This window comes from Podarcis liolepis (genome assembly GCF_965112155.1).
Source record: "Podarcis liolepis genome assembly, chromosome: 2".
NCBI classification, from domain to species: domain Eukaryota; kingdom Metazoa; phylum Chordata; class Lepidosauria; order Squamata; family Lacertidae; genus Podarcis; species Podarcis liolepis.
The window spans coordinates 38397416-38410668 of NC_139555.1; the positions used below are offsets into that span (position 1 = coordinate 38397416).

General features: G+C 41.7%; 1 protein-coding gene and 1 long non-coding RNA gene across 2 annotated transcripts in view; one reads left to right on the plus strand and one right to left on the minus strand.

Moving 5' to 3' along the window:
• Positions 1–1240: 1240 nt before the first annotated feature.
• The window catches only part of LOC310699503 (myosin-1B), a 91792-nt gene continuing 79779 nt past the window's right edge, over positions 1241–13253 (minus strand). The window contains exons 22-40 of the mRNA XM_083487425.1: positions 12491–12746; positions 11607–11849; positions 11322–11498; positions 11091–11236; positions 10899–10989; positions 10425–10814; positions 8153–8279; positions 7471–7589; positions 6698–6894; positions 5739–5922; positions 5484–5649; positions 5033–5157; positions 4466–4774; positions 4169–4372; positions 3633–3758; positions 3371–3541; positions 3172–3276; positions 2580–2675; positions 1241–1531 (exon numbers count right to left, since the gene is read on the minus strand). Of these exons, the coding sequence (XP_083343551.1) occupies positions 1379–1531; positions 2580–2675; positions 3172–3276; positions 3371–3541; positions 3633–3758; positions 4169–4372; positions 4466–4774; positions 5033–5157; positions 5484–5649; positions 5739–5922; positions 6698–6894; positions 7471–7589; positions 8153–8279; positions 10425–10814; positions 10899–10989; positions 11091–11236; positions 11322–11498; positions 11607–11849; positions 12491–12746 (3385 nt within the window). The 3' untranslated portion in view covers positions 1241–1378. The remainder of the gene's footprint in view (positions 1532–2579; positions 2676–3171; positions 3277–3370; positions 3542–3632; positions 3759–4168; positions 4373–4465; positions 4775–5032; positions 5158–5483; positions 5650–5738; positions 5923–6697; positions 6895–7470; positions 7590–8152; positions 8280–10424; positions 10815–10898; positions 10990–11090; positions 11237–11321; positions 11499–11606; positions 11850–12490; positions 12747–13253) is intronic.
• Positions 2626–13253, plus strand: part of LOC310699598 — a 187531-nt gene continuing 176903 nt past the window's right edge. Inside the window, exon 1 of the long non-coding RNA XR_014522139.1 lies at positions 2626–2696. This is a non-coding gene — a long non-coding RNA (uncharacterized lncRNA). The remainder of the gene's footprint in view (positions 2697–13253) is intronic.

Genomic DNA, 13253 nt, shown 5'->3' on the forward strand with positions numbered 1-13253 from the left:
CCGGGAAGCAAGGAAAAGCCACTGTGCTCAGGGCTGGGAAATAAATAAATGTAGACCAGGGAATGGTGGGTTTTCCCAGCTCTCTGTTATCATAGAACCATAGAATTGGAAGGCACCCTGAGGGGTCATCTTAGTCCAACCCTCTGCAATGCAGGGATCTCAACCCATGTAAGGTTGCAACTACATATTATTATTATTATTATTATTATTATTATTATTATTATTATTATTTAATGTAAAGTGAGAGTAAGTTGTATAGGTTTTGGCAAAGCTACGCCCTGCCCACCTCCCACTCGGTTTTCTCTTACTATATATACTGCTGGACTGGTTGGACTTTAAATGTTCAAAAAAATACATTTTGGACATACAGTAAAACAAGTCCCGAATGAGAGCAGAAACTCCTGTCTAGGATGCTAATTTGGGGTTGGGGTTGTTCTTTCGTTTGTTTCCTAAGCCAGAAGCTCAGGTAACACCTGTACACCAGGGATATACTATATCGTTTTGTCAATTGCTATTAACTGCAAGGGGCAGGTATAACCTCTGGGGCCCTGCTCATTGGCTTGCCATAAGTACCTTATACTAGTTGGTCCCTAGAGACAGGGCCTTTTCAATGGTGGCCACACACCCTTGGAACTCTGTCCCAAAGAAATAGGTTTGCTCTGTTCTTAAATGGAAGTGAAAAATGTTTAAGTCTACATTCTGTAAGTTTGATTTTAAATTGTTTTAATCTGATGTTGCTTTGAATTATTTGAATTATTTCATTTGTGTTTTAAAATTTGAACTGTGGCTTTTAATAATGTTTCATAAGCTTCCTTAGGAAAGCTTTGGCCTGAAAGGCAGCATATGAACATTGTAAACAAATGAAAAAATATCCAGTGATTCCTCTGAAACTCAGCTGCTGAGAGGCAACAAATAAAGGAGAACTACTGCATTTTGATGCCTTTCTTGTTGACTTTGCAGAATCAATTGGTTGGCCACCATAGGAAATAGGATGCTAGACTAGATGGGCCTTTAGGCTCTTCTTAAGTACAGTACTTGCATTTTAGTTTTGATAATCAGAAAACTGGGGCACAAAAAAAGAACAGCTATATGTGAATAGAATAACTACTACAGTCACAACTGACTACTTAATCTTAGTCTAAGTGCTCACTTAATCTTATTCACCACTTTGGAGACCCACCAGATGAGGAAAAGCTTGAGATAACACCAGGAGGGTGAGATTCACAAAAAGGATGGCACATTTTTATGTATGCAAAGGTTTCTACAGTCTTTATTTCCTAGACACCGAGGACAGAACAAACAATAATTACACATCAAAGTGATGAAGAGCTTCACATTTTGTGTATTTCTTCAGTCACCTTGAAGTTTCTATACATGCTTATTCTTCACTTTTGACTGCCTTTCCAGCATCACGGGTTTTCACCCGCAGTTTGTTGACCTGTGACTCTGCAATGTCAGCCCTCTCTTCAGCTTCTTCCAACTCATGCTGAATCTTGCGGTATTTGGAGAGGTTGAGGTTGGATTGTTCCTCCTGAGAATAAAATTATGAAAACCATATTATTAAAAATCCAACTTCTCTTTTATTTCAACCATAACCAGGTGATTGAGAGCAGGATGCTAATGTCTTGATTCTTCGTTATTTGATTATGTGATTTAACTATTGTTACAAGTTTGTGGGCACCAGTTTATGGAAACCCAGCCAGATGGGTGGGATATAAATTAATACTAATCATCATCATCATCATCATCATCATCATCCCTATAATCCTAGCAAGTGTTAAAATATAAACCAGGCTAGCAAGACTGCCTAAGTAGTAGATCCATTGAAATCTTGTAGAGTCTTCTTAGTCATGACTAATTAAGTTTCATTTATTTCAATGGGTCCACTCTAAGTTTAATTAAGTCTGGATTCAACATATAGTTTTCTCCATGCTGGGAAAATGTTCAGTTCTTAATTTTCTGCCTGTCAAGGAAAAAATTATGAGAAATCTAGTCTAGACTCCCAATTAAAAATATGACAGATACACATAAGTCAAAATTGTTAAAGTGTAACTATCCACTCCTTTATTATAGCTCATTTTTAAAAATGATATTCTCCATACAGTGGTGCCTCGCAAGACGAAATTAATCCGTTCCGCAAGTCTCTTCGTCTTGCGGTTTTTTCGTCTTGTGAAGCACGGCTATTAGCGGCTTAGCGGCTATTAACGGCTTAGCGGCTTTAAGAAAAAGGAAACAAACTCGCAAGAACTCACAAGACGTTTCGTCTTGCGAAGCAAGCCCATAGGGAAATTCGTCTTGCGGAACGACTCAAAAAGCGGAAAACTCTTTCGTCTTGCGCGTTTTTCGTCTTGCGAGGTACCACTGTATTTGTGTTATGCAATATTCTTGCGTTCATTACTTAATTAGTATTTCCATCTCACAGTTTCCTTTTGATTCTTGCTTTCCCTATTTGTAGTATCAGATAATGTGCCACTGTTTAGGACTTTGGCCCACAGGCATTTTAATGAAACTCATTACAGTAAATATAATCAGATTTATTTGAAATGTAACCATTGTTCCATCTTCAGTGCAATACTTACAGCTTCTTCAGATTGTCTCTTATAAGCTTTCACTTTCATTTGCAGTTTGTCCACCAGATCCTGAAGCCTCAGAACATTCTTCCGATCTTCCTCAGACTGAACAAATGGAAGAAAAAAGTGAGTTCATATAATTTAAAATTCATTCCTCAGTTTGATTTTCTTAAATAATATGTTTTTCTAGAGCGAAACCTGCACTATATGTTGTGGGAGAGCATTCCATGGATTAGAGAGGTTGAGGGCTTGATAAGAGGAAATGAATAGCTATTAATGTTTTTTTTGGCAGGGGGCTGTGCATTGGCCGTATTTTTGGTTGGTTGGGGATATCAGGGCATGGGAATGCAGTGACATGTTTATGATGATATAAGTGATGATATATGATGATATAAGTGATGGAGCTGCTCACACTGTAATAGGGGAAAATAAAGAGTTCATGTAATTTACCCCATTACAAACCTTTGATGAAGAAAATATTTTTGAAAAGAATTTCTCTCACTCTATTTCACTACTATTAAACATTTCCAGTTTGAGTGTTCAATAACTTCAGTAGCATTTCTTTGACTGTATTATTGAAAAAAATTTTTATCACCCTCACCTGGTAGGTCAGCTCCTTGACCCGTCTCTCATATTTGCGCACACCCTTGATAGCATCAGCACCACGCTTCTGCTCGTTCTCAACTTCAGCTTCCAGCTCACGTACCTGAGGAAGGCACAGAAGAAGGGAGAATTTGCATTCCATTGCATTCTTTACGTTCAAAATGTATAAAGACTACAGATATATGAGGAATACGCACTCTGTGCTCCAGTTTCTGGAGCTGCTTCTTGCCACCCTTCATTGCCAGCTGTTCTGCCTCATCAAGACGGTGTTGCAGATCCTTTACGGTCTGCTCCAAGTTCTTCTTCATCCTCTCCAGATGGGCACTGGTGTCTTGTTCCTTCTTGAGTTCCTCAGCCATCATGGCCGCCTATTAATAAAGTTGCCAAACCAGTTCAAGAAATCAGCCATACTAAATGTATACAGGTTCAGATCTCAAAAGGAAACTCCCTGCAACTCACATCAGTGATGGCCTTCTTGGCCTTGTCTTCTGCATTGCGGGCTTCTTGAATAGTCTCTTCCACTTCACCTTGGATTTGTGCAATGTCTGTTTCCAGCTTCTTCTTGGTGTTGATCAAGCTGGTATTCTGTTTGGGGGGGAAACATACAGTATTTGAAAAATTGCCTTAAAACAGCTAAGACAGGATTTTTAAAAGGCAGGAAACAATGACATCTACTTAGAAATGAACTCAATGAAGCTCTGCCTCAAATAGTTGCCTGGAATTTCTTATTCCTAAATCCCCAGAGTTTCAAATGAGATGGAAATATCATAGTATGCATACCATTGAATCTAATCATAGAGAAATAAGCTAAATAGTCATGTCCACAGACGTTTTGTATAAGAGCAAGCAAAGATTATTTAGGCATAGCTTTGTTTCCTTCAAGGAATATGGCTAAAGGTGGAGCAGGATGGAAGAGAACATCCCCAAAGATAAACAGCCTGCTCTTCTCTACCGGTTAATGAAAGGTGGGGCACATTACAATATTAGAAGCTTACCTGTGTGTGAAGAAGTTGCACACGCTCACTGGCATCCAGAAGCTCCTGTTCAGCCACTTTCCTGCCCCTCTCTGTCTGTTCCAGAGCTGCACGGAGCTCCTCAATCTCAGCCTGCATAAGGTTAGCTCTGCGCTCAACCATGGCCACTTGCTCCTTCAGATCTTCCTGGCTCCGAACAGCATCATCCAAGTGCAGTTGTGTATCCTATCAAACAAATTATTATGAGACACAAAGACCTTAACAACATGGCAATTCCAGGATTTCACTTTCAACTGTGTGGCATTGTACTGCAGATACCTTAAGCTGCCCTTGTGTGTTCCTGAGGTTCTTTAATGCCTCAGCAGCTTGGCGGTTGGCATGGCTCAGTTGGATTTCCATTTCATTCAGATCTCCCTCCATCTTCTTCTTTACTCTCAGGGCATCATTCCGGCTCCTGACTTCAGCATCTAGTGTGCTCTGCATGGACTCTACTACTCTCAGGTGATTCCTCTTCAGCTGATCAATTTCTTCATCTTTCTCTGCAATTCTCCTGTCAATATCAGCCTTCACCTGGTTGAGCTCTAGTTGGATGCGGAGGATTTTGCCTTCTTCATGTTCCAGTGAGGCCTTAAGAAAGCCATTTATATTAGCTATTAATAATAGACTAAAATAAGTGCCCCCTCTCCATTTTATTAAAATGCATTAGACATCATCTTTAAAAATAAATATTTTGTGCATTCTTTCCTCCAGTCAACAGCAAAACAGAAGTGTCCATCATGATTCTGTTAACACTGTTAGTAATTCTTTGAGTGTTTTATATCATAGAACAAGATACTTTTATCCTGTTTTCTCTAAGAGGAATGATATATATGTGTGTGTGTGTACCTCAGCTTCCTCTAGAGAAGCCTGCAGCTCAGACTTCTCTTGCTCAATCTGCTTCTTCACTTTCTCCAATTCATGGATAGCCTTTCCACCCTCAGCGATCTGTTCCGTGAGATCAGAAATCTCCTCTATTGGTTTTACACAAAGTAAAGAGAAATAGATGAATAGTTTAGTTGTTGTAATATGGATGATGATACACAGCATTAGGGTGGGATGGGGGTGAGGGGTAAAGTGCTTTATTTTTTAATTCCAGCTCATCCTTGTGGAATAGATTAGTTGTTCTGCACACACAGTGCATGACCTTATGGACACCAGGGTCTGTCCTAGACTTGGGGAGAAGGATTGTTTGAAGTTATATGATTCAGCTGGTTCTTTGGAAGTAAGACATAGCTTCTCAGTTTTGTGCCTATAGTATTCTAAACCTGCTTCTTAGAATATACAATTATTAACTTACGTTGGAGATTCTTGTTCTCACGCTTCAAGGTTTCCAAGTGATCCAAGGATTCTTCATAAGCATTCTTCATCTTAAAGAGCTCTGTGCTGAGAGAGCGAGACTCCTTCTGGGAAGCTTCCAGTTCAGACTGGGCTTCTTCAAATTTCTGTTTCCAGTCTGCCAGAATCTGCAAAACACCACCAAGAAAGAAGCAATGAATTCATTAGACCTGAGAACTTCATGCAATAGGTTCATTAAAAAAATGTCCAAAAATACCTTATCAAAGTTCTTCTGCTTCTTATCTAGAGCTGCACAGGCTGCATTGGACCTTTCCACATCAATCATCAGGTCCTCCACTTCATTCTGTAGCCTTTGCTTTGTCTTCTCAAGGGAAGCACATTTGGAATTCACAGCTTCTACGTGCTCTTCAGCATCCTGCAGGCGCTGGGCAAGTTTTTTCCTTGAAGAAGATAAAAAAGTCAGTAGTAAATTGCATGAATCTGCTTGGGTAAGCAGGAAGGTCTATTATCCTACCATAAGCATTGCATAACTTCTGTTGCAGACATCATAGAGGGACAGAAGGAGGGAACCCCAAGGTGTCCAAAAGTATAAAAAACATTTGGGGAGAACTTGTGGGAGAACCCCCAAAACAGCCCAGTGAGGACTTTGAATGCTAAGTACCCACAGAACCCTGAATCAGTGGGAAAACCTGGGTGTTGTGTAGGAATGAAATGGGCTGGCTGATTGGTGAAGAAGTGAGTGCTACGTTGGTGGCCTAGAAGCCTCCAAACCCTCACTGATTGGCTGGCAGGAAAGGGACTTCCTGAATGAGAACAGAGGCATATCCTGATGATCTTGTACCCATGGCAAGGAGCTGTATCGGTGCGCCCCACCATCATTTGTGCCCCTCCCTCCCTTTTCTTTCCTCCGGCAACTCTCACCCTCTCTCTCTCTCTCTCTCTCTCTCTCTCCCCCCCCCCCTTGAGTGCTCCACTCTCTCTAGGCACTTTGCTCACACTTCTAATAGTTCCACTGGCTGATTGGGGAACAGGCCACAGGGCTGCTGTAACAGCCCAGAGCAGCAGAGGAGCAGCTTGGGGTGCATGTGGACAAGCAAGCAGTCTCTTAACCACTCCAAGCGAGAATGGAGAGTTGCAATTTTTGAATTCCTAGTCAAAAACATTGCAACGTTTTGTAGCAGAATAACACTTTTTATCTCAATCTCCCCAACATACTTGGCCTCTTCTAGTTCTTCAGTGCGCTGGATTGCATCAGTCTCGTATTTGGTTCTCCATTGGGCAACCTCACTGTTTGCCTTGGACATGGCACGTTGCAGCTCAGCCTTTGCTTCCTGTTCCTCTTCAAATTGTTCCCTGAGCAAGTCACAGTCATGACGAGCAGATTGCAAGGCATGGGCCAATGCATTCTTAGCCTGGAGAAATTAAAATATTTGTTAAGTGATTTGCCTAGATTTTTTTGTGTGAAGTTAAGTCTCCTGAGTTCCGTGGATCTTTCTGCCTAGCAAGTATGTTTAGGACTGCAGTCTGAGATGGAAAACCCATGGACTTCCAGCTCCCATCGCCTCAACCAGTATGACCAATGGTCAGGGATGATGGGAGTCCAACAACACCTGGAGGAACACAGATTCCCCATCCCTAGCCTAAGTAATTTTTTTTTGGGGGGGGGGGATTTATTTCCATGACATTGCTGTACAGCTCAAATATCAGTTCATTACATATGGTTTTGTCTTACAATGTTGCTGTTTTTAGTTTGTTAATTTGTGTTTTGATGGTTGGATTATTGTTGCTTTTATGGTCACTTTTGAACTGTAAACTGCTTTGAGCAACTCAAAGGATAAAAGGCGGAGGATAAAAGGCGGTATAATTTTTAAACAAAAAGAATAAAATTTCTAAGATATTTCCATAACACTTTAGCCCTTTACAGCAGCATGCAGGATTTGCAATACAGCACTGAAAATCCATTTATTAGCTCTAGTCATAATGCCCACCTTTGTTTCTTCTTCAAGTTGCCTCTTCAGTTCTTCAACCTGTTGAGTAAAACCTTGCTTGCCTCTTGAAAGTTGAGAAATCAAAGCATCTTTTTCTTCTACTTGGCGAGCAAATTCACCTGAGAAGAGCAAAAGGGAATATTTAATAGGACTGGAATAAAGTTGACTGAAAAAACTGTACTCAAGAATAAATGGAACAACTGGGAGTTTTAAAATAATAAAATTAGCTGTACAGTCATGTCTGAGGTTATACATAATGCCACATAAACCCCACATTCCTCAAATACTAATTGAGAAGAGCATACACTTTCACTTTTCTTCCTGCTGTGATATACACAAGTACTCAGATCAGGAGAGCTTGCACCACGGATGTAGAAGTGAAAAGTTTAGAACTTTACAAAAAGTGGAATGATCTGATTGTAGAAGAGACTGTACATTTGGCTGAGAGCACTTGCTTAGAGACCACGTGCCACTCTCTGACTTTGGAATCACAACCTTGATACATTAATTACGTAATTTAGTGTTGAATAATGCTATTCTTCACATTTTCAATGTTGTGATCCTTTGATGTTAAAATCAGCTGCAAGTTACATTTCTTACGAGAATTTACAAACAACTTTCACAGTGTATATAATGTGTTACAGTGTGTAACTTGCAGTGTGTAACCAGTCATGTGCCTTACCTGATTCTGTCTGCAGACGTGCTCTTTGAGCAGTCAGGTCATTAATTGTGCGCTGGTGCTCTTCCTCCTTTGCTTTAACCTCACTCAGCTGATCTTCCAAGGAGCGGGATAATTTCTCAAGAGCTGACTGAAATGGGCAATTGGAAAAACATTGAAATAGTCTTCAAACTGATATATTAGTAAGAACATTCTTTAAAAAGAAAGTAAAACTATGAAAACAATACAGATAATTTATAAATTTGTATTTATGCAAATGTAAGTTTCATTGCAGCCTAAGTAAATGACAGCATACATTTAAACCAAATTCTGAAGTTTGGCACAATTTGACATGGAAATTACAAACTTTGCAAAGAGCTAAAATCCAATAATTGTGCTGAAATCTATTAATTTGATTGCCTTCCTCAAGTCAGATTCTTATAGGCAATCTTTGAAGTCTTCAGTATATTAACACACACACAACATAATTTCATGAAACAGTGGAGGACTGTGTTTACCTGTGTATTCTTTATAGGTGATAAAATATATAAACACCTAATTACCGTATTTTTCGCTCTATAACACGCACCTGACCATAACACGCACATCGTTTTTAGAGGAGGAAAACAAGGGAAAAAATATTCTGAATGAAACAGTGGACGTATCATTTTTGTGCTTCATGCTGTGGCCACAGACATGTGATCTGATGGTGAATTTGGGGTGACCCAATGCAAAAATCCTGAGAATCCCTGTGGATCCATGCTTTGTAACCACGTTTTTGCACCATTGCAGCCCCAGGCAACAGTGGGTGCGTGATTTTGGGGGGGGGCAGGCTGTAGCCATGGACATGCTATGTGCTCTGATGGTGAATTTGGGGTGACCCAATGCAAGAATCCTGAGAATCCCTGTGGATCCATGCTTTGTAACCACGTTTTTGCACCATTGCAGCCCCAGGCAACAGTGGGTGCGTGATTTTTTTTGGGGGGGGACAGGCTGTAGCCATGGACATGCTATGTGCTCTGATGGTGAATTTTGGCTGACCCAATGCAAAGATCCTGAGGATCCATGTGGATCCATGCTTTGTAACCACGTTTTTGCACCATTGCAGCCCCAGGCAACAGTGGGTGCGTGGTTTTTTTTGGGGGGGACAGGCTGTAGCCATGGACATGCTATGTGCTCTGATGGTGAATTTTGGCTGACCCAATGCAAAGATCCTGAGGATCCATGTGGATCCATGCTTTGTAACCACGTTTTTGCACCATTGCAGCCCCAGGCAACAATGGGTGTGTGATTTTGGGGGGGCAGGCTGTAGCCATGGACATGCTGTGTGCTCTGATGGTGAATTTGGGGTGACCCAATGCAAAGATCCTGAGGATCCATGTGGATCCATGCTTTGTAACCACATTTTAAGTGGGGAGGGAAGGAAAAACACAGAAGGCTAAGAATGCAGGAGAGGGCTATAACGTGAGGAAAGGAAGGCAAAAGTTTCCCCCCACCCACCCACACAAGCCAGCCACTGTTTAAGGATTTCATCCTTTTAAATGGAAGAAAGCATATTTGAATGCTGTGTGTCTCCAAAAACAAAAAGCAGGAAGTCAAATCAGAATTTTAAGCCGAACCTGTAATCTCTCTTCCCTTCACATACATTGTTCCCTCCGGAGCAGGGACAGGATAGAGCGACGCTCTGCTTTCCTCTCTACTTGCCTGGAGGGGAGGGGCTTTCCCTGCTCTTTGTTCCGTTTGAGCAAACACAGCAACGAAACAGAGCAGGGTGGGCAGTAAGACCCTGAGGCAGAATGCAGGAAAGCAACAGCTTTCTCTCTCACGGAGCTCCCTTCTCCCTGAAGCGCGGTTTGATTTTTGCCTTATTTTTCAGCTCCAGGGACCACACATTCGCTGCATAACACGCACAGATATTTCCCCTTCCTTTTTAGGAGAAAAAATCTGCGTGTTATAGAGCGAAAAATACGGTAATTCATCTAGCAATTACATTGACTACCCAGCAGCAATTAAATATTGTACACTTAGGAGCAGACCTTTTACAGTCTAATCTTAAAAAATATTGCCCATTTTTCATATATAGTGTACCTTAACAAGTAATTCTTGGCATCCAGAATATGTTTTTAGTACTGCTTCATTTGCTTATGCCATACAATCTGACTTTGCTTCAACTTTAGCCTATGGTCAGTTTTAGAGATGTTCTGGCAGCTTAGCTCTTAGAAAACCATGTGTCAAATGCTTATGAGATGATGCAGTAGTTCTTGCATCCCTTCCCTAATGCACTGAAGTACAATACCTTAGATTTAGAGACAGATTCCATATTACTGGCAAGGTCATCAATTTCCATCTTCAGCTCACTCTTCTCCTTCTCCAGCTTCTGTTTCACACGTTGCAGGTTATCAATTTGTTCCCCAAGTTCAGCTGCACTGTCTGCATGCTTCTTGCGGAGAGCAGCCGATGTGGCTTCATGTTGCAGAGTGGCTTCTTCAAGGTCCCTGCGCATTTTCTGGAATTCTGCCTCACGTTTCTTGTTCATCTCAATCTGAGCTGCGGTTGCCCCACCAGCTTCCTCCAGACGCTCACTGATCTCTTCAAGTTCTCTGGAGAGATCAGCCCGCTGCTTCTCTGCTTTGGCCCGAGATGCACGCTCAGCCTCAATCTCCTCCTCCAGTTCCTCAATACGGGCCTAGAGAAAGAGAAGCAGCCATTAACAGAGTCTTCCCTGATGAACTGATTTTCATAGGATGGAGTCAATATATGCTTGACTTGCCTGTAACTCCTTTATCTTCTTCTGAAGCTGGGAGCCCAAGGCCTGCTCATCTTCAATTTTGCTTTGTAGCTGGCTGATTTCAAAGTCTTTCCTTTTCACAACAAAACACAAGGTTTTCTCAGTCAAATTCTAAGAGGGCTGGGTGCCATAAAGAGCTCCCAAAAGGTCTTCTAGGCAGTAAACCATACTTACTTCTTAAGCTTTTCATCCAGCTGCTGCTTATCATTCTCCAAATCCATTGTGGATTCCTGGGACAGCTTCAGATCACCTTCAAGCTTCCTCTTGGATCTTTCCAGGTCCATGCGAAGTTTCTTTTCTTGCTCCAGGGACCCTTCAAGCTAAGGACAAAGAGGGGGAAAAGACTGTGTCACTCTAATACTACTTTCACCCCACTGTTATTCTTCTGCATGTGATGGTGCTTACATCGTCCACTTGCTGCTCCAGCTTGGTCTTTGCTTTGGTCAGAGTATTGACTTTGTCCTCCTCTGCCTGCAGGTCATCCAAGGTCTGTTGATGGGCCTCTTGGAGGGCTTTCTTTTCCTTGGTCAGTTTGGCAATGTTCTCATCCAAGACTGCCATCTCTTCAGTGAGGTTTTTCACCTTTTAGAAATGAACAAACAGATTCAATATATCATTCTAACCTGGAATGACAATACTGTACTACATTCTGACAATTTGTTGCAGATCTGAGCACATTGTGATCATTACCTTGTTTTCTGTGGCATGCTTCTCCTTTTCCACCTTGGCCAGTGTTAACTCCAGATCATCAATGTCTTTCTTCAGCTCTGAGCATTCATCTTCCAGTTTCCTCTTTTTGGCTGTCAGCTCAGCATTCATTTCCTCCTCATCCTCTGCCCGTTCAGTCAGCTCCTTAATTTTAGCTTCCAGCTGAATTTTGGTTTTGATCAGCTGGTCACATCTCTCCTCAGCATCTGCCAAGCCATCAGATTCCTGTAGATTGAAAACATGTTTTTAATGCATCTCTCTCGTCTTGTTGAGTTAAGAAGTAGGTTCTTAGTTGAGACATACACCACATAAGCAAAAGTTTGATAAAATTCCTTTACCAGGGATTCCAGGACAATCTGCACATTGATATGCAATTGTGTGGGTGGGTGGGGGGTTCTGACTTTGGGAAGTTTGGCCTTTGCTAACAGACCAGAATAGGGGTGCATTGAACAAGGGAAGAAGGTAATAAGGTGTACAGTGAAGTTTAGCATAGGGAAGATAGAGAGAAGGCAGCTAGTGGAGACATGAGCAAGGGTTGGAGGCAGGGGAGAACCTAAGCAGTGGGTTGAAGGAGGAAGTGGACAGAGACATGTGTGGAAGCAAGAGTTATCAGGCAAAGGAAGGGAATGCGGGATAAAAGTAATGAATAAAAATGAAGAGGTGGAACTGAGGATTTTTCTTCTTCTCTTTCTATCTTTCCTTGTTCCTGCACTTTATTATATACTTGATATCTATAATTATCTTTTTAAATATGTTTTATTAGCTCCAAAAATTCTTGGCACTTTTTGAATTCCTGTATCCAATCTATATGTGTCAGGCATTGAGTCACTTGGACAAAAACATTTAATGTTACCAGTGATGCTTACAGATTGGACTTGGAGCTGCAAGTCATTCTTCTCTTGCATCAGAGACACCATTTTTTCTTCCAGCTCCTTCCGTTTGGCCTCTGATTTGGCAAGCTCTTCTTTAGTTTTCTCAAACTCTTCCTTCATGTTGGCCATCTCCTTCTCTGACTCAGCACTCTTCAGCAGAGGTTTGATCTTGAAGTACAACTTCATCCAAGCCCAAGTCTTCACATTCATGAATGAGCGGACATTGTACTGAATAGTGAAGATAGACTCTCTGTAAAGAAAGCAAACTAAACCTTAAGGACGATTCCAAAATAAAATTTGTTTTCAAGTTTGTTTAATCTGTATTAAACCTGCATGTGTTGATGAACTCATTATCAAACTGGACTCATTGCCAGTTTGATAATGAGCGCTCACATCTTCCTTTGTGGGCGCCCTTTGCAGGGCCGCACACAGCACTCCAGTCATGTGGGACCCACCAGCTGTTTGGGCTGGCCTCCCTGTGCTAGTCATTGGAGGTTCCTGCCAAACCTCAGTCAATCAGCACCACAGGGAGGTGGGGCCAGTTGCTTAAATAGGAGGCGGTTCTGGAGCTTCACCCACCCAACCCTCCCTTTCGTTAACCTGCAAAAAGCATTAGACAATGTTTTGTGTGTGCTGCTACGTCTTTGGATGGTTGCTGTTGAAGAGCCGGGAAGGAATTTCCCTCCATTGTCAGGTTTTGCCTTCCCCATAGCAATTTGTAACAACTTTGGCGGTTTTAGGCCTTGGGTGGAATCCT